This window comes from Gymnoscopelus braueri, assembly GCF_963280865.1.
Source record: "Gymnoscopelus braueri genome assembly, chromosome: 18".
In the NCBI taxonomy this organism is placed as follows: domain Eukaryota; kingdom Metazoa; phylum Chordata; class Actinopteri; order Myctophiformes; family Myctophidae; genus Gymnoscopelus; species Gymnoscopelus braueri.
In genome coordinates this window covers 15,682,510-15,702,175 of record NC_137618.1, presented here as the reverse complement: position 1 = coordinate 15,702,175, position 19,666 = coordinate 15,682,510, and the positions used below count along the sequence as shown (strand labels likewise).

The 19,666-nt window shown below is 42.9% G+C and overlaps 2 protein-coding genes across 11 annotated transcripts in view; one reads left to right on the top strand and one right to left on the bottom strand.

Annotated features, from left to right (window-relative positions):
- The window catches only part of LOC308105774 (alpha/beta hydrolase domain-containing protein 17C-like), a gene marked incomplete at both ends in the record, with an annotated part of 2,855 nt that extends 747 nt beyond the window's left edge, over positions 1 to 2,108 (top strand). Inside the window, 2 exons of the mRNA XM_080456702.1 lie at positions 844 to 1,043; positions 1,518 to 2,108. Coding sequence (XP_080312828.1) covers positions 844 to 1,043; positions 1,518 to 2,108 — 791 coding nt within the window. The remainder of the gene's footprint in view (positions 1 to 843; positions 1,044 to 1,517) is intronic.
- Positions 1 to 19,666, bottom strand: part of tns1b (tensin 1b) — a 320,096-nt gene that overhangs the window by 195,726 nt on the left and 104,704 nt on the right. The window lies entirely within an intron of this gene.

Below are 19,666 nucleotides of genomic sequence, written 5' to 3'. Positions count from 1 at the left end.
TCTAGAACATTTCAGCATTTTTCTTTGAATAATTTCGAGTTAAGGTTATGCATATGATATATTTACTCGTGACTCGATAAAAACTGTTCCCCCAACCAAAACTGGGTCCATGACTACAAACGGAATATAAAGCTATTTTTTTTAACACATTTTTTTATCCCACGATTTTGTAACCCCTATTTTTTCACCCTAGTGCCAATGCCTAAGAGTGTAATCCTGGGCACTACCTTCGCTCTGCCAACCTAGGGAGGCCAGGGCCGAGCTCATGCCTCCTTCAATGCATGAGAGCCGTCTGACCTTCTTATCACCTGACAGGGGAGAGTTTCCCTGGTTGGACGTAGCGCGTGGAAGGAACACGTTATTCCAACCAGTTCCATTCCCCTCCATCAGGCGCCCTGGCTGGCCAGGGGGAGGCAGTATAGTGACCAGGATTACTGCATGTTTTTTGTGAGGGTACCTACCCTAGGAGACACGGGGAGAACATGCAAACTCCACACAGAAAGGCCCTTTCGCCAACCCCACCTAGGGTGTGGGCACTGATGACGCGGAGGAGAGAACACGCCCCCAGCGCCCACAGCGTCCCCTGCAGGAATTGAACCCAGGACCTTCTAGCTGTGAGGCGACAGCGCTACCGACTGCGCCACCGTGCCCCCTATATAAAGCTATTTAAGGGTGCGGTCACACCGAACTTTGATTCTGCCCATGCTGCTCCACCTACTGAGCCCACCTGCTGCTCCACCTACTAAGCCCACTGCTGCTCCACCTTCTGGTACAAAAGCCCACAGTTAGACACGTGGATATGAGAACTTCAGAGCTTCATAGGGCGAATCTTGAATCTAACAGAGCGGGCAAACTGGGAGGACTCTGAGCAGGAGCTGGATGCAGTCGAGGTGTTCAACACGAGAAGCATTCGGGGCAACCAGGTTGGATGCATGTTCATACGCTGTGCCCCGAACAGCCAGTACACGCTGCTGTTTTCCCATGGCAATGGGTGTGACTTGGGAGGTATGTGCCGCCACTACATACAACTCGGGTCCTTAAAGGTATCATGACATTCATTTTCACTTTTTTTATTTTCAATGTTTTATTTGGGGTTTTATGACCTCAATTACACCCAAAAAACCTGAACTTAGAACATTCAGTGGATTTTCTGTGGTCTAGGGTTTTCTGAATAATTAGGCTGAAAAGTAATCTGAGCTTGGCCCTTCGACAGTGAGGTCACAGTCGATTAATCCCGCCCACTCTCCTCCTCGCCCCTCCCCTCCCCTATCCTTTCCTTTGGGGGGGGCGGAGCAGAGGCGATGATTGACAGGCAAAATCCCTCACCAGCGACACCCGCAGGCAAAGATTTATTTTTTCATTGCAGTTGAAAAGGCTTTAGAAATGTGAGAGAAAAACACCTGCCATGGATCACTGGAATGGAATTTTCACTTAAAACTTTTTGTACACTTTTGAAGGACCAGGACAAAGACTTTGAATGTTGTGTAAAAGTGAATGTCATTAAACCTTTAATCAACTGCAACGTGTTCTCCTACGATTACTCAGGCTACGGGGTCAGCAGCGGGAAACCCTCTGAGAAGAACCTGTATGCTGACATTGAGGCGGCTTGGCAGGTGCTGAGGCACAGGTATGGAGTGACACCAGAGAACATCATCCTGTACGGTTACAGCATAGGCACGGTGCCCACTGTAGACCTGGCAGCGCGCTTCAAGTGTGCTGGCGTTATTTTGCACTCTCCCCTCATGTCAGGGCTGCGGGTGGCCATGACCTATTGCAAGACCAATTGCTTTAACATATTCCATCGCTGCGATGTCTTCTCCAGCATCGACAAGGTGTCCAAAGTGGCGTCCCCGGTGCTGGTGATCCACGGTACGGAGGACAAGGTGATCGACTTCTCCCACGGCCAGGCCATGTTTGAGCGGTGCCCGCATCCTGTGGAGCCCCTGTTCGTGGAGGGAGCGGACCACAACGACATTGGGCCGTACACCCAGTACCACACCCAGTACCTGGAGAGACTCAAGCAGTTCATCTCCTCCGAGCTGTCCACCTCAACAAGTCCGGCTGCTGGAGCAGCATCACCAGCACCGAAGACCGAACCCACGCGGTAATGTTCAGCCTTTCCAAAGTGATGATAGAGGAGTGGTTTGTTACCATTCGAGGATTTACACATAAAAACGCTCCATTCCCATTGAAAAGCATTGCCAGAAACCACCCGCATAGGCAGAATTAAAGTCCCGTCTGACCCATCCCTAACACTTATTTTAACAAAAAATATATATGTAATATGCTTGCACCCCGTTTAACTGTGTGCAAATGTAACCAAAATGTTTACAAATGGATACTGTACATTGACACTGATGATGCCACGGTGTAGTAATGGAATATTTAATATGTCTGAGGAGTAGACCGATAAAGAACAACAACTCCATGTGACCATTAAATATTTAAGGGCCAGTAACCTGCACCGAAACAAAAAAAACAGGCTACTGCACATGTAGCCAGTTATTATAATAACAAAGGTACAAATTGCAACATCTCATTTCCCTCCTTATCATTTCCATAACCTCACCGCCTAAATGACGACTGTACTCTTACGCCAAACAAAGGAGTGTTATTGAGGCTTGTGGGGAACAAATTGAGGGAACATCATCTTCATGATCCCTCTGCATGGAAATAATGGCCACGCCGTTTGATGTTGCTCTGTAGCAATTACACGGAATGTGTTTTTCTCTTTAAAAAAAAGCAACACCTTGTCTGCAATGCGCCGTTCACCAGATGTCGGCTCAGTAAAGCGATATTTAATTCTCTATTAATGACAGGGGCCAGGAAGGAAGGGAGGGGAGGTAGAAAGGCAACACGGCAACAACACAAACTACTGTAGTTGTTTACATCAGAGAATGTGCACCTTTAATGTTGCGACTGGGCTGAGGCATGGGAACTTCCCCTTGGTCCTTGTGTGTAATAATAATAATAATTGTGTGTGTGTGTGTGTGTTTGCGTTACTATACTTGCGAGGACCAAATGTTCTCACAAGTATAGTAATATATAAGAAATACACATTGTGCGGACCATTTTCCTGGTTTCCATTGTTGTTTTATGATTGAACAAATATTTTTAGGGATACGTTTACGATCAGAAAAAGATTCAGGTTGGCGTTAGTGTAAGGATGAGATATTTAGAGGTTAGATTTATGCCTGATTAATGCCTGATTTATACAAAAAATAGCAGATCTACAAGCTCACAACGAGTCGTTGTGAGCTTGTAGATCTGCAATTTTTCGGCTTTAGGCTTACGGTTAAAAACGGCAATTAAAAAATATATATATATTCATAACACTGCAGTCCTAAAACATTAATGTCCTCACAAGTACCGTATAGTAATACAAACGTACGTGTGTGCGTGTGCGTGTGTGTTTTGAGTGCATGCAGTACATGTATACACAAGTATTACACGTTCGAATTTAAACATGTTTACATGCATGTGATGTAACCCCTAATGCCAAACAGCAGGCATCTCTGCAAGTTATGACAGTAGGTAGGTAGGTACGTATATGTAGGTCTAGGCACCTAGGTATGCAAATAGATCGATAAATGCAGGTAGGGAGGTAGGTTGGTTAGTAGGTATACAAGCACAGTAGGCTAGGGAGGTAGGTGGGTCAGTGGGTACAGTAAGTAGATTCATTGGTAGGTAGGTATGTACAGTATGTAGATCAGGAGGTAGGTAGGTATGTGCATTATGTAGATCAGGAGGTATAGGTAAGGCAAGTGGTAAAATATCTACGTGTGTTCTTGGCTAATATGTTCAAAGTCTGGCCTATTTCCTGCGTCCTGGCTTTTATTACCTTCATGATTCCTGTGGCTGCTGCCTGTAATCAACACTGACAGTGCCAGACCCTAGCATCGGGGGGTGGGGGGGGGGGGGGGGGGGGTAGTGGGTGGTGGGTGGTTGGGGGTGTAGGTTGCGGGGTGGTGTGGGGGTTCATAAGTAACGTCCTGGTGGCTCAGTTTGCTAACATGCATACCATGTAGTAGTCACCGCTCATATTTTCCCCTTGGAATTTTTTTTTCCTGTGGTGACGGGGTGGGGGGATTGGGGGAGGTTTTTGGGGGGGTTGCATTTTGGCTCTGGGAACTGATTCCACTCCTCGGTCCGGTTCCCATTATCACTTCCAGTACGTCTTACGGCTTGAAAACAGGCAGCATTTACATAATTATACGACGATATATGGAGTCATATATGTACGATGATTGTCTCATATTTGTTTGTTCTCGGCTGAAATATAAGAACTTATCGTTGAAGTTAATTGCAATTTTGTAGCAGTTGAATGCTACACACTCGACTGATTGAGACTATCGGTCGAAGCAGAGAGATTAGGAGGGAACGCAACGGGAAGATACAGACATAGAGGAGAGAGAGAGCGAGAGAGAGAAAGAAAGAAAGAGAGAGAGAAGACAGACAGGGTTGTTTGGGTGAGGTCCTGTCTCATGAGTCTGACTCAGGCTTTCCCAACAAGCAGTAGAATGGAGCAGAGAGGACAACCGCTATTCCCCTGTACCCAGTGCAATGTTTCACTAACGCCCATGAGCTCCTCCATGCCAGGGAATCTTTCCCCCACAGATGATGGAGCTGGATGATTACACCAGGCAGCTGTGACCTAAAAGTTAGCCGACGCGCGGGCTGGGTACCAGAAAGCTGCCAGCGTGAATCCAACAGTCCGGCTGCATGGGAGAAGCTAGGGGCTGGGGGACACGAATGAAGAACACTTAAACAACCCCCGCCCTCAGCAACTGCTGTCAAAATGCACTTGACAGGGTTCTCATGCATTTTTAACCATGAATTTTAAAAACGTTTCCATAACTTTTCCAAAAGTACCCATTTCCAGGCCTATAGCAATCATATGGTGCAATAATGAGGCTCCAGTGTGCTATCAATGCTCAAAGACGGACTTGAGCGAAGGGTGTCACGTGACAAAAAGAACAGATCTACAAGCTAAAATGTATCACGATGCAACATGTTGGCAGCTTATAGACCTATTATTTTTGTCACATGACGTCCTGTATACAGTAGGCCAGGCGTATTTCACGTAATGTTAGACATGTTTTGGGACATGCTTTTTATGAACAGAATCAATAGCCAAATACCAAAATATAGCCAAACATTTTCCAAAGCATTATTAGTTCCAAACCTTTTCCAGGCCTGGAAAATAGTTTTTTTCTAATTTCAAAATATTTCCAGGAATGTCATGACCGTGGGAACCCTGACTTGAGCAAGAAGGCACATAATTCCCTCCTTGTTTTGGTAGAGTTACACAAGGGCCAAAAGTATTAAGACTGTGGTTGCACTGGACAGCCCCATGGCTGTGAATAGGTGTACAGGTATTTGCGCAGCAGGGTGGGGCATGATTGCAAGCACACTCAGCAACCCCTCCATAAATAATTGGGTTTTAAAAAAACACATTCCGAGAGTAAAATGGGAGTTGAGTGGCGTATAGGTATGTGTCATAGCATTGGCGTAGTATTTGTTCATTTCCTTTGTTGCATAAATATCTGCCCCTCACTTTGCATACTCTGTTCCCTTTTCCTCAAAGCTTGGCCCACTGTTGACATTCCTTTTCCAGTGACTCTCGATTACTCCATCGTGTCAAACGTTGGGGCGTTCCTGTTTGTTTTCTCCGCTGTCTCTATGCAGTGCACGTGGTGGCGGTGCTGTCACACAGTTACTACATGCAATGGCCATACGCCAGAGTTAAATTGGCAGGTGTGTACCTCATCAGCCGACACAAAATGACGTGTTTTCAACTGAGATTTTCAGTTGAAAACAACGACGTTTCTGTCATCTCTACAAAGCTCTCAACATCTCTGTTGAGAGCTTTGTAGTGCTTTGTAGTGTTTAGCTGAGGTTCAGGAGCCCATGTGCTGTGTGTTTGTGTTTGTGTGTGTGTGTGTGTGTGTGTGTGTGTGTGTGTGTGTGTGTGTGTGTGTGTGTGTGTGTGTGTGTGTGTGTGTGTGTGTGTGTGTGTGTGTGTGTGAGAGCAGGCCACATGTTCACACTTCGGGAGTACAAGTCGCGCTGCGTGCCTGCGTGACATGTGCATTGACGTTTGAAAGTGGAAAGAAGCCTCTCGGTTATTTATCTCTCTCTGCTTTTCAGACAGCAGATCAGCACTTTAGGGTAAACTGCTGTCACTAATAAACAGAGTTCAAGCACTACTTCAGCGTTTCCCTGGACTACTGGACCACACAAAGCAAACTGGACCGCAGTCCTAGGTCTGGTGGGTCTCTGCGTGAGAAGAGCAGTACATGCTGTAATGCTTAAAGTATATTACGGTACGTTAGTTCCATTGAAGATGCACTTTTGATTGATCATATCATCATAGAATACATTCAGAAGTACACAGATCTTTTACTTAAGTAAAAGTAACAATACCACAGTGTAAAAATACTTTACCAGTAAAAGTCCTGCATTCAAAATCGTACTTACTGTATGTCAGTGTACAAAATCATTACCATCAACATATACTTAAAGTAACAAAAGTAAAAGTACTCATTATGCAGTCCATGTCCATTTCAGAATCATATACATCATGTTATTTCACTATAATTATTGATCATTGCGACACATAGTGAGCTTGCAGCCGTTTCTGAAACAATTGGAAGATTTTTGATTAATCATTTTGATTAATTACGAATCATGTAAATCTGCAAAGTGACTCGCAACTAAAGCTGTCAAATTATTGTGGTGGAGTAAAAAGTACACTAGTTGCCTCTGAGATGTACAGTAGCTGTTTCAGTCCATGGGCAGCGTTAATCCGATCTAGGGACAGATGACGTCTCTGACAGTGAATATTTAGAGACGGTGACCCTCTGTCACCCCCAGAGATGGTCTGGATTATCACAGGCCATTACCCAGACAAGGCCATCGTCCCTAATTCGATAAGGTCCCGCAAGAACAGAAGCCTTACTGTATGATGTATCCCGTGCTGATAATGATGATGATGATGATGATGATGATGAGGCTGTTGTGTTTGGGAAATTGAGTAAGCACGTCGCCATGGCGACCAGGGCACAGTACCTAGTGTGCGACATACAGTACCCTGTGACTGACTGCTAATTCAATTGTCTTCAGTTCACAGCCAGTGGCCAGTTCTGCGTTTTCTGAAACTGCGTCAGGTCCGGGGACCACAGAGTGCACAAATGGAACCAAATGGACCGACACAGGTCTGTAACTCTGAGAGTGTACAAATGGAACCAAATTGGACCCTCACAGGTCTGTAACTCTGAGTGTGTTCAAATGGAACCAAATTTGCAAACTCTCAAGACTTTAAGAAATTAATACTAAATTAATGTAGATTTTACAGTGTACTGCAGATTGGGGTCCCAGTATAATTTAGTTCAGTGATTGTCATTGAAACCTTTTTTATTTCAAGGACCCCTAGTTTGATGTGCCTTTTTCTTGCTCTGGGACTCTAATCTATTTAACTCTGAGAGTGTACACATGGGTCCAAATCTGACCCATAAGAGTCCATTTGGTTCCATGTGTACACTCTCAAGAGTTACAGACCTGTAAGGGTGTATTTGGACCCCCGGTGGTCCCCAGACCCCGCGTTGAGAACCGGTGTTCTAAATGAGACTGCCAGGGTTCTGGAGACCTGAAAACACATCCATATTTTAATGCACATCCGGGCAAGAGAACAAGTGGAAAGTTTTGCTTGCGAGACCACCCAACCCCACCCCACCCCATTTCCGTATTGTGTCGTCTAGTATAGGGTTCTCACCCTATACCTTGGGGGGGGGGGGGGGTGGGGGGGGTTTCCAGGGATTCCCCGGCAAAAAGTGTTAAAGCAGCATCACAACCATTTGAACCACTTTATCCACGTTTTATACGGCAAATATTGTACTTTTGACTCCACCACAGTTATTTGACAGCTTTAGTTACTAGTTAATTTGCAAAAACATACATTATCCCCTTAAGCCGTATTATTATACTCATAATTTTAGTACTATACTTTCCATTTGGTACTGTATAGTATATTTTGATGCCACTACTTTTGTGCTTTTTACTTAAGTCTGAAGTTTGGTTTGATTTGATTTAATTAATTGTTACTTTTAACAAATCTGAGTACTTCTTACAACCCTGGCTGCACATCGTATTTTCTCCACAGCAGTTAGCAACCCCCCCCAACCCTGTTCGCCTCGCTCTCGGCGGGGTCGCCGTCACACGGACAAAGAGGAAGGAAGTAGTTAATGTTGTTACTGGGATTCAATTCCATGCCGACATCTTTGAGAACTTCATAGGAGGAGGTTATGTAATGGCTCATATTGTACTGTACACTGTGGAAGGCTATAAAAAGACCAGCGGTCATGCACTGTGGTATCTCATGTTATCTCTAGTCATTCTACTGAGATGCTCCTCAAGAAAGTCACGGCCCTGAGTCACGACAAGATAATGCTGTCTAGACCAGTGGCTCTCTAACTTTTTCATGTCAAGGACCCCCAAAATTATATGTATTTAGCCACGGACCCCCATGTCAAAATATTTTGTTCCAGGGACCCCCAGAAGCGAAGATTTTATGTTCAAAGATTTGCAAAAAAAAAACGATAAAAAAAAATAAAAAGCAGATCTACAAGCTCATGGCGCAGCACTCGGTGCCGCGCTATGAGCGGGGTCGCGACCCATAAAGATTGGTCCGCGACCCAAACACCACCAGGGGTCCAAATGGACCGTCACAAATGCAACCAAATGGACCCTTACGGATCCTATATTGTAAATCAAGGAAAGATTTATAGAATTTAAAAAAAAGGTACGATGAAAGAATGCATGGCATTAGCATGATTTTACATGCAATTCTTTTTAGTTTGTTTGTTTTAGGTAGTGTTACTTTTAGCTGTTTTGTTCATTTAGTTTTTATTTAGATAGTTCAGTTTTTTCCCTTTTAGTTTTAGTCGTACCTTTAGTTACCTATAATAACCCCGGTGGGACTGCATGGGACCCTGTCCCACTTCCTTGGCCTGGGTTCCTCTTATAATTCCGTGTTGTCGTACCCCTCATTCTGCAGCTCCAGTTATGGCATTAAAAAAACATATGTTCACAATGAACATCAGACAGAAACATACACAACGACGAACAATGCAAAGCGCTGGACTAACCACAGAGCTGCCAGCGTGCGGTACAGACTCTATATATTGTATTACAGCCGAGGCAAGCGGGCAAAATGTCATCTATAGCGGATTTCATTTCTAATCCTCAGTCACATCCCATTCAGGCCTTTGATTCCAGCACCTCAGTTTGAACCTATGGATAATTATAACCAGAGTAAACTGTTAAAGCTGCAATCTGCAACTTTAATGGCCGTACGTGCAGGATTCGACACTGTGTCTCCCACACGAGAGGTCAAATTTCTACCGCTCTTCGAATGATGCATCGGCGCTTAGTCGGGGGAGTTGTTGCATTATGAGCCTCAGGCAGTACTAATTGTCAACTAGTAGATGAATAGTAGCGCATGGTTTTCAAAGTGGGGTCCGGGGACCCCCCAGGGGTCCTTGGTAGGGTCCCCAGCAAAATGTGTTAAAGGGACTACACCATGAATTTTAACTTTTTCTTATTTTTTGTGTGTTTTTGGTCTCCCCTACCTCTCTTATATCTCCAAAAATACCCCAGTTTGAACACTCAGGCTTTCACAGCAAATCTGGGCTTTTCTGTAAATTGGTCTCAGAACAGGCCAAACTGATTTGTACCCTGACGTGACGTCACGTCAGGGTACAATACCTCCCGTTTTATTTTTATTTTTTTACTTTTTCCACACAGAACCAGGAGATAACATGCATACAAACTGGCTCAATAGCACCCGTGCCAAACAGGACAATGTGGTATTGCAGGTGAAAGTGCTTTATAAGCCAGAGAGAAGTTAGTTGGAATCAGTATATCTGAGGCTTGATTTAGGCTCAAACCTTTTGAAAAACGTTTGAGGGACATAAACAATATGATATTAAATATTATTATTTTTTAAATTCATGGTGTAGATCCTTTAATACAGCATCACAATCACTTTAACCACTTGACCCATTTATACTTTGGCTATTCAAAAATAGCAGATATACAAGCTTGAGCTTGTTCTTAACAGAAATCTTCTGGGGGGTCCCTGGCACAAAACATTTTCAGATGGGGGGGGTCCACGGCCAAATATAAATCAATTTTGGGGGTCCTTGACATGAAAAGGTTTGAGAACTACTGATATACAGTAGAGGTAAATGAACACTCAGGGATTTTACAGTGTACAAGTCAGAACAACCTCTGGCGCCCGTCCTTTGGAGCTCTTCTGTCTGCCATTGTAAGCAGAAAACTGAAATCCCTTATGTCCGCTCTCTTGTCTCTCATGCCAGAATTAAGGCCTGACTCGGGCCAACTCCAGAAGATCGTGAAAAAAGCTTCGCTGGTGCTTCCCAGCGACAACACAGCTTTCCAATTACAGGCCCTGTGATAAATCTGCCCCAGTGGCAACGTTTGGTATCTGAGGTAAGTCGCCGGAACGGGAGGCAAGGAGGGAGCCTGCCAAACGACCCTGACAGCTGCTGCTATACCCAGTGGTATTTCTTTTTTACTTAAGCAAAAGTAGCAAATACCACAATGTAGAAATGCCTGGTATTATATACATTTTCAGGTCCATTTCACTAGTTTTTCTTCTTTTTTTTTCCAAAATGTATCAAAATCTTTCAAAAATAGCAGAACTCGTGATGTGATGTCACGCATTGTGAGCTTGTAGATCAGCTATTTTTGAATAGCTGTGTATGTTTTATATGAATAATCTGAATGTGTAAAGTAAAAATAATTGTAGTGGAGTAAAACGTAAATATTTGCCTCTGAGATGAAAGTGGAGTAGAAGTATCAAATTTAAATACTCAAGTAAAGTAAAGTTGTACTTGAGTAAATGTACTTTTCACCACTGCTGTTACAGCGAAGGGGGTAAGGTCTGCAAGAGACAGTTCACGGACAAGAAAGACTTTTCCGTGGTCATGTTCCAACAGCAAAGAGGGCAAATCAGTCCCACCTCAGACAGGAACTAAGCAAGATCAATGTGGATTCTCACGTTTCGTTTTCCTATTGTAATAAAAACGCCCGAGCAAGGCACATTTACAACCCTCTCTTGCTTTGTGCAGTCTCGTGAGGCCGGACCTCAAGTGGCGACATTTGGATTGGCTGCGCTTGGCTGTCAATCACTGGCACTTTGAAATATCGTCACGGGAAGGTTATGCCACCATGAGTGCCAGATTCAGTGCTGGCTCGCATTTTCAACTTCAGCGGGATAAAAAATGGAAGTTTCAACTTTTTACTCTGTGTTCTCTCAAATCTGGAAAAGACTATCATTCGGTGGTTTTACGTAGACCATAATACCCATTCTTTGAGACACACATCCGGGTATTTGTACAATAACAACCTTTCTTTGCTCCTTCAAAGGGTCAAACAAGGGAATCAAGTGACGTTGATTCCCTTACCCTATTCGCTCATACTAGGACATGACGTATGTGTAGGCAGAAAAATAGTGGCTATATTAACACTTGCAGGAAGTAATGTCCAGTTTAGCACTAACCCGCTAGAAAGGTGCCCACAACTCATTAAATTAATTCACATAACATAATATCTCCATAATATCTCCAAAATATAATATATGTTTTATAATATACAATTTTTGGCAGAAACAATGTGCACATATTATGTGCACATTGTTTCTACCAAAAATGGTCTGTTCAGATGATTATTACCTTTAAGTTTTCATCACCATTCTCTTTTCTTTCTTCTTTCAACACACATGTATGTATTATTAATATCCCGCTACACCAGACTACAGCCGGAGGCTACTTTTGCAAGGTGATATCATGGTCTATGTAAAGCCACAGAATGCTCCATCTTGTTTTGTCCGACTCCCTTTTTGACTGAAACGATAGAGGAGTCCGCTTTGTACGTGAAGCGGCTACCAGACAGCTACTGTAGCTATCCCGGCTCTGCTCCCCAGATGAGTAAGCCCATGTAGCCAGCCATAAACCTGACGCACCCTTTCAAAAAAAGCACCTCTCGCGTGTGGACACAGGTGTCTGGACGTGTGAGCGACATGGAGGCAGTAAATAACAAGGAGTAGATGGCATGCCTTATTTCCCCACCGGCCCACCGAGTGTTTTTAATCTGCACAAGAGCGGTCAGAAATGTCAGAAATGTGTATAACAGTAGCCATTCGTGAGAGCGTAGCTGCACGATGACGGCTTGTTTAAACTTTAAAAGGCAAGCAGTTCCATCCAAAAACTTCCTGCCTAGAGTAATGGCATGTGGGGGGGGGGGGGGGGGGAGCAAGGTGAGGTTAAGGATTACAAATGGCCTTAAAAGCCATATCCTGAACTGGAGCATGTCAAATCCACCTTGAAATGTTTATTTAGATCAGAGATTGCCCAACCTGTGGGCCGGAGGATATTGCAAGTAGGCGTTCATTTTAAGCGGCTGTTTGTGTCATGAACACATGCTGAGCGTGATTATAACGACGTGTTGAAGTGACATTTTTTGGTTTTCGAAACGAGGTAAAAGTTTCAGCGTGATAAATACATCAACCTGTATGAAGTAAGCATTATTACACGAGAGGGTGTGCGTTACCGTGATTATTGGCACGACAGTGATAAGGTCAGGAACAAGCAAGCATCACTGATGTGCCAATAATCACGGTAAAGCCACCCTCGAGTGTAATATTGCGAACAGTTACCATCAATCCTCATTGATCCTTATCTCTGTGAGCCGTATGGTTTTAAAATGTTGACATTTTCCCACAGGAATAATTGATATGTCCCATAGGAATACTCCAATGTTTAGTTTTATGACTGCTTGCTTTGTGTTTCCACCTTCCATGGTAAGAGCATGTCAACCGCATGTGAATGCAACGTGCATTGGCCAAGCCAGCCATGAGATGCAGTCTGCTGGTGCATGAGAGCACTCAGTTATCACCGTGACGGGAAGACATGTTTTAAAGAACAGAGCCAGCTCTGATGCAAGACAACTGCATGTGCATACAGTACATTTTGTTTGTGCAACATTTTCCCAAAACAAATCCTCTTGGAGCTGTAATAACCTTATATCTATTAATTCACAGAATCTCTGTATGTCTGTCTGCGATGTGTGTCCCGGGCATAGCTCGGGCGCCGTCCGACCGAACGGCCTCAAACCATGTGTGTGTCCCATATTGAATACAAAAAGTGCTCATCAAAGCCATTAACCACTTAATCCCTATTCAACCTTTCTCAAAATTAGCAGATATTCAAGCTCACAACTAGGGGTGTGCCGATACACTAATTTCACCAAACGATACGATACGATATTTGGCTCACAACTTCGATACGATTTCGATACGATACTATACGCACTTTTTTATTATGAAAATATATGGGGGAGAACAAATAATTCTGTTTTTGCATTATTCAGACACAAACTTGTAGCTTTTCAGCTACAATAGCCGGTTTGAATCCAAATAGGGCAATAGTGTGACCCGAAAAAAAACATGTTGTCACCCTTTTCACCTCGGGGCTGTTTGCATACCTGATTATTATTATTGTAAAAAAAAAAAATCGATACATATCGTCACGAAAACGTATCGCGATATATCGCGGGACGATATATCGGCACACCCCTACATCACAACGCATCGTGATTGTGAGGTTGTAGATCTGCTCATTTTGAGTTTTGTTGAAAATGTTTGAAATGTTTTTACTAATTTGTGAAATCTTTTGCCTACAATGACATGCTACTGTACCTATTTAGCATTACGCATTGTGAAGTAATTCAACATCCAACTAAATGTGACACAACTAATAGAACACAGATCTCCTTCTGACCCAAGCTGTGTCAAGAGTCATACGGCGAGACTATACTGCCAAGTGGCCATCCCGTGCAAACAAAAAACATGTTTTTTTTGTTATTGGTTTTTTTCACTTGCTGTTTCAAAAAGACGTATTTTGCAAGAATTTATGGGGCGGGGTGACGGGTGAAATTAAAACAACATACTTCATCACTGCAGAGGGGAGAATGGAGGAACGAGAGGGAAAACAAGAGAAGGAGAAAAAGGCCGGATGGAGTCAGGCGGTGTTCATGTACTTCTACTGTGCTTTCTCAGGCCTCGCCGCTCATTAACAGAGAAACACACGGTCGTTTCCGTCTACAAACACTGGCTACAGCACTAGTGGTGGAAGAAGTACTTTTTTACTTAAAGTATAAGTAGCAAACAAGTCAAATGCCTGTGCTCAAAATGTTACTGAGTAAAAAGTACAAAAGTAATGGCATCACAATATACTTACAGTACCAAAGTAAATTTTTCATTTCTTTTCAAATGTTTTCAAATGTGACGCATTGTGAGCTTGTAGATTGGCTATTTTCAAATAGATCAGTAGCCTATAAATAAGGGCTTAATTGGTTGTATTTTGTATTGCTGTACTGCAACTTAACTAGTAACTAAACCTGTCAGATGTTGTGGAGGAGTGGAGGAGTAAAAACAAAAAAAATCTATATTTGCCTCTGAATTGTAGTGGAGAAGAGGTATAAAGTATTGAAAAGTGGACATCTTCAAGTAAAGTAAAAGTACCTCAACCTTGTAGTTACTTCTGTACTACAGCTTCTATTGTTCTCAGGCCTGGCTGCTCATTACCAGGTTTCCGTCTACAAACACTGCTATAGTACCACGCCACACAGCCAATCAGAGGGGTCCATTCACTTCTAACTCACCCCTGACCTAGAGCAGGGCGATGCAGTTGTCATATGACTTCTGTTTTGTTTCGTTTAGTTTTTTTGTTTAGCTTTTCTTAACCACTTAAACCCCATATACTTCATTGATCGGGGTCCCACAGGGGTCTGTACTTGGTCCCCTCCTTTTGGAAGATCACAATGTCAGTCCTCTGAGGAACAGCGAGTTTCATTGCGATCCCTCCCCCATTATATTTTGAAATATGCTGTGTGCAAGTGGAAATTGTGGCCTAATGGTGGCGCTAGAGGTAAGGCCTCTAGCATTCAATCAGTAGGGAACATTATTTAATTCCTAGTCATCATACACAATGGGCTAAACATGCGATAACACTGGTAAGGTCCTTTAAGGTCCTTTATTGTTTAAAGTCATAACAAAGTACTTGGTTTATTGCAGGTCTCATTCTGTATATCCATGTTGGGGTAAGTACCATGTAAGTACTTACAGTAACTGTATGCAAATATTAGGAAACAATTTGTATCACTGAAGGCTTCGACCCCGCCAAAAAACATTGCCTGTGACTCCCACTAGAGACTGTTACTTTAGCAATTGGAATTCAAACTGGGCCCAATCCCACAGTCTAGACCAAGCCACTGGCACACACAGCGTCCAAAGTAACACAGCTGAACGGCCAAAATGATCACAAGTATGAAGTGATTCCGTCATCGCCGGCTACAAGGAACACTTGTTTAATCGGCCTGCCAAAATGGAAAAAAACAAGTCAAATCATAATATATATCTCTGATAACAACAAATCTTGTTCAAGCTTCGAGGAGGAGAAGTTAATTAACTGCAGAACTTCTGCTACTTCTTTGGGCTCGTCTGTTCACTTCATGAGCCGCTGCATGGAAATGTTATGTTTGTAACATTCTTTGCCTTCTTTCTGGTAAACACGGTAGTTTATATAGCCATAAAGAACTTCAACATAGTCAGGGACAGGTAGAGAGACCCTATTTAAATACTTAAATCCTATAGTTGAATGGGGTCCCTCAGGGCTTTGTACTATTTTGTCTGCTAGTATTTCCCTCTACACCAAATATCTTCGGTAGCTAGTAGATCTGCTATTAAAAAAATTATAATCTTAAATTATTCTTTTGTGGAGGTCCCTGTACAGAAATCCATATCCATATGGGGGTCCTTGACATGAAGATGTTTGAGAACCACTAGCTTAAATAGATACAGGTAAAACAGTGTTCCAGGGACCCTCAGGGTTCCTTGAAGAAGGTCCCTTACAGCTCTGTAACTCTGAGAAAGTACAGGTGGAACCAAATGGACCCTTAAGGGTCCATTTGGTTCCATCAGTGCGCTCTCAGAGTTAAGGGGGTCCTGAAATAAAAACACAAAGTTTGAGAACCACTGATGTAAAACATCTAGAATGACTCCTACTGTACAAGTATATGTGTGAGACTAAATCTAGCATGAGCAGACACGGGGCTCTTGGCCAGCCCGGAGTTTCACCTTACCCCACTGTTTTCACAGCCCTAGTCTGGCAGAGTCCCACAAACACGGCCTCTTCCTCTCCATGAGGGTGGTGAATTTGAGACCAGAAAGTGGAAATGTGAACGGGGACAACGTACGCTATTTAAAAAGGTCACGCCGTAGGAGATGCCGCGTTCTGTTTTAGTACCGTGTAACTGTTCAGGTCAATGTACTTTCCGTTTGGATTTAAAGCTTTCTGTAAGATTGTAGATCGGCTATTTCCTTTGCTATTTGTACACCACCGTTGTACAACAAAGTATAATATAGGGCTTATATGGTTAATCAGAGAAATCGTCTATTTAGTCCATTTTTAAAAAGCTATTGGATGTTTTTTTTTGTCGATTTGTTGATAAATAAAACATATCAAACGAAACCCTGCTTCGATTAACCGACATGAGTAAGTCGGTGAGAGGTTTCGATATATTTTTGGTTAAAGGGATATTTCACTTTCAAAAAAACTTTTGGTAATTTTATCATCTACTCAGGCCTTTGTGAGCCCCCCAGACAGTTTTTAAGTTGCTTTATTCAGTATTTAGATATTTGATATTCATTTTATCAGACACGCCCCCTTCCTATACAAACCCATTGTAACTTCAAACTCCATTTTAACCATGTTAGATTCATCAAAAACACCAGTCCTTGGTTCTGGTGACTCATACCGCCCCCCTAATACGCGAGGGGGCCGTGTTTTTTCAATTACTTTTTTCATTTATTTTTTATATATTTTTTATATATTTTTTGGAAAATGAAAAAAATAAAATACAATAAATAAATAAAATAAAATAAATGAAAAACATTATCGGAAAAACACGGCCCCCTCACACATTAGGAGGGCAGGGTGAGTCACCAGAACCAAGGACGGGTGTTTTTGATTAATCTAGCATGGTTAAAATGGAGTTTGAAGTTACAATGGGTTTGTATAGGAAGGGGGCGTGTCTGATAAAATGAATATCAAATATCTAAATACTGAATAAAGCAACTTATAAACTGTCTAGGGGGCTCACAAAGGCCTGAGTTGACGATAAAATGACCAAACGTTTTTTTGAAAGTGAAATATCCCTTTAATTACCCAGCCCTACGGTCAAATCTGCAAACGGAATACTAATTCTCAAGAACTGAGCTTCAGGATTATTGTTTAAATGAAACAAAAACAAACAAAAAATGTCACCTTTGTCTGCCTCTACTGATGGCTTGGGTTAAAGAAAAGAAAGTGTTGTCCAAAACGATGTCACCGCTTTTGGCCAACAAGCGGTGGCCCCGTCCTGTCATGGCCCTGTCATCGACCAGGAGGGAAATTCTACGACAAGACATCTAGCACCTTCCCAACCATCTGTGAACAAACACGCAGCCGAGGGGGACAAATATGTACAAAACACATTCTCACACAGTCTCTCACTGCTTGACTCATGCATGCATTGTGCACGTGCGCACACACGTGCACACAAGCAAGCTCTACACGGACACACACCCCAAAAAAACTGTCTCTTCAATTAGACTTGAGTAAAATACAGTGTTGATTTATTCCTGTGTAACTGAGAGCGTAGTACAAACGTGACAAAATGGACCCGTAAGGGTATCCTTACTATACTTATGAGGACATCGACATTTTAGGACTCCCATTTTATGAATGCCTTTTTTACCTTTTCCCCCTAACCCTGAACACTGAGGATTTGTACAGTGTGTGACCATTTGTTTGCAGTGGCTGGGTTCCACGGCGGCCAAGCCGCTGGTCTTATCTAGATATTAGACAGAGATTTATAGCCGTAGCGAGTCGGTGTGGAGAATGTCACAGCTTGACTTATTATCAAGAGTTGGATTCCTAACATTCAACATCAGCGGCAGACGTCTGATTCCTGCCATAAATAATTCATGAAAACACACTGTATATCTGGTTCGCAAACCTTTTCACGTCAAGGATCCCCAAATTAATATGTATTTGGGCACGGACCTCAATCTGAAAAGATTTCGATCCAGGGACCCCCATAACAGGATTTCTTTTTTTAGATTCTAAATTATTCAAGCATTTTAAGCATCCTCTTCAAAGATGTTCAAAAATAGCCGATCTACCAGCTTGTAGATGGGCAATTTTTGAATAGCCAAAGAATACTGTAAATGATTAATTAACTGGACCCCCTGTAACCCCTTCCAAGGACCCCTGGGGGTCCCCGGACCCCACTTAAAGAACCACTGGTATACCCGTCAGCCACACAAGCCTGATTGACAGCCAATAGGCTCCAGCTCGCCCTTGTCACGTTCACATTTTTTTTTTGGTGCTGTGAGTGAATTACATCCTGCCAAAAAATATGACACGTACGCGAGAAATGTTTGGGAAAGGAAATGCCTCTCTGATTTTAGAAAGAAAAAAAAAGTGGTGGGGGAGGGGGGATGGGGGGATTAAGTCCATTCTTTTTTTACGTAAAGAACAGGAGAATATATGAGTTGAGTAGTGATTTCATACAGTTTCGGCGTTCCAAGTTTCTGCTCTCGCCGTCAAACCGACCCTGGGCTTTGTCGGAGTTCAATTGTCTTGGACAAGCGTGAGAGACACACGTCTTGGTTCATCACGTCGTGTTTTAAAAAGACATGGATATCGACGTTTTGAGTAAAGACAAAGGGAAGGAAGGGATGGTGAAAGAAGTTCTCGCACACGTTTTTTCTATTTGATTTATTCTGGTGTTTTATGTTAACACATTGAATGCCAAAAACGGTCCGGACCGTTTTTGAGGGTCCAAACGAGAAGTGCCGAAAACGGTCCGGACCGTTTTTGACCCAATTCTATTTTTATACATGTGGGCCACGTGGGGCGCTAAAACGAAACTTTGACATCACCCAAGTAGTTTCTGAGAAGAAGAGGCTGGATGTGGCTCCATGTCAAAAATCCTTCCGGTCGGCGTTTTCAATGTTATCTCCTTGATTAAAAGCTTAATATCTCCATTTCTTTTTAATGTGGTGGAAACGAGCCGTTTTCGATCGGCGATCACGCTGCAATGGAGGGTCGCGTTGGAAATATTATTGTTCCAGGCGTTAGTCGGGACCCTCCGCCGTCTCGCACGCACGCTTTGTTTACATGCATTTCCGCGTCGGGGCTTCTCACAGCACGAAATGTATAACGCAAGTGGATGGAAGAAATGCTGGCACTCAACGTATAATATTTTAATAAACCTCTGGCACCCAATGTGTTAACCGACTGGCACTGACTGACTGACTGACTGACTGACTGACTGCATTACAAGGTAACATATTGTGACCATATTTATAGCTGATCTACAATCTCACAGCACTGTAAACTCAACGCGTTGAGCTAGTAATCTTGTAGATCTGCCATTTTTGTATGTAAGCACTAAAAATATATATTTTGAATGTGGTGAAAAACAAATACAAATACAGTATATACATACAGATAGCGTATGACGTATGTGAAACCAG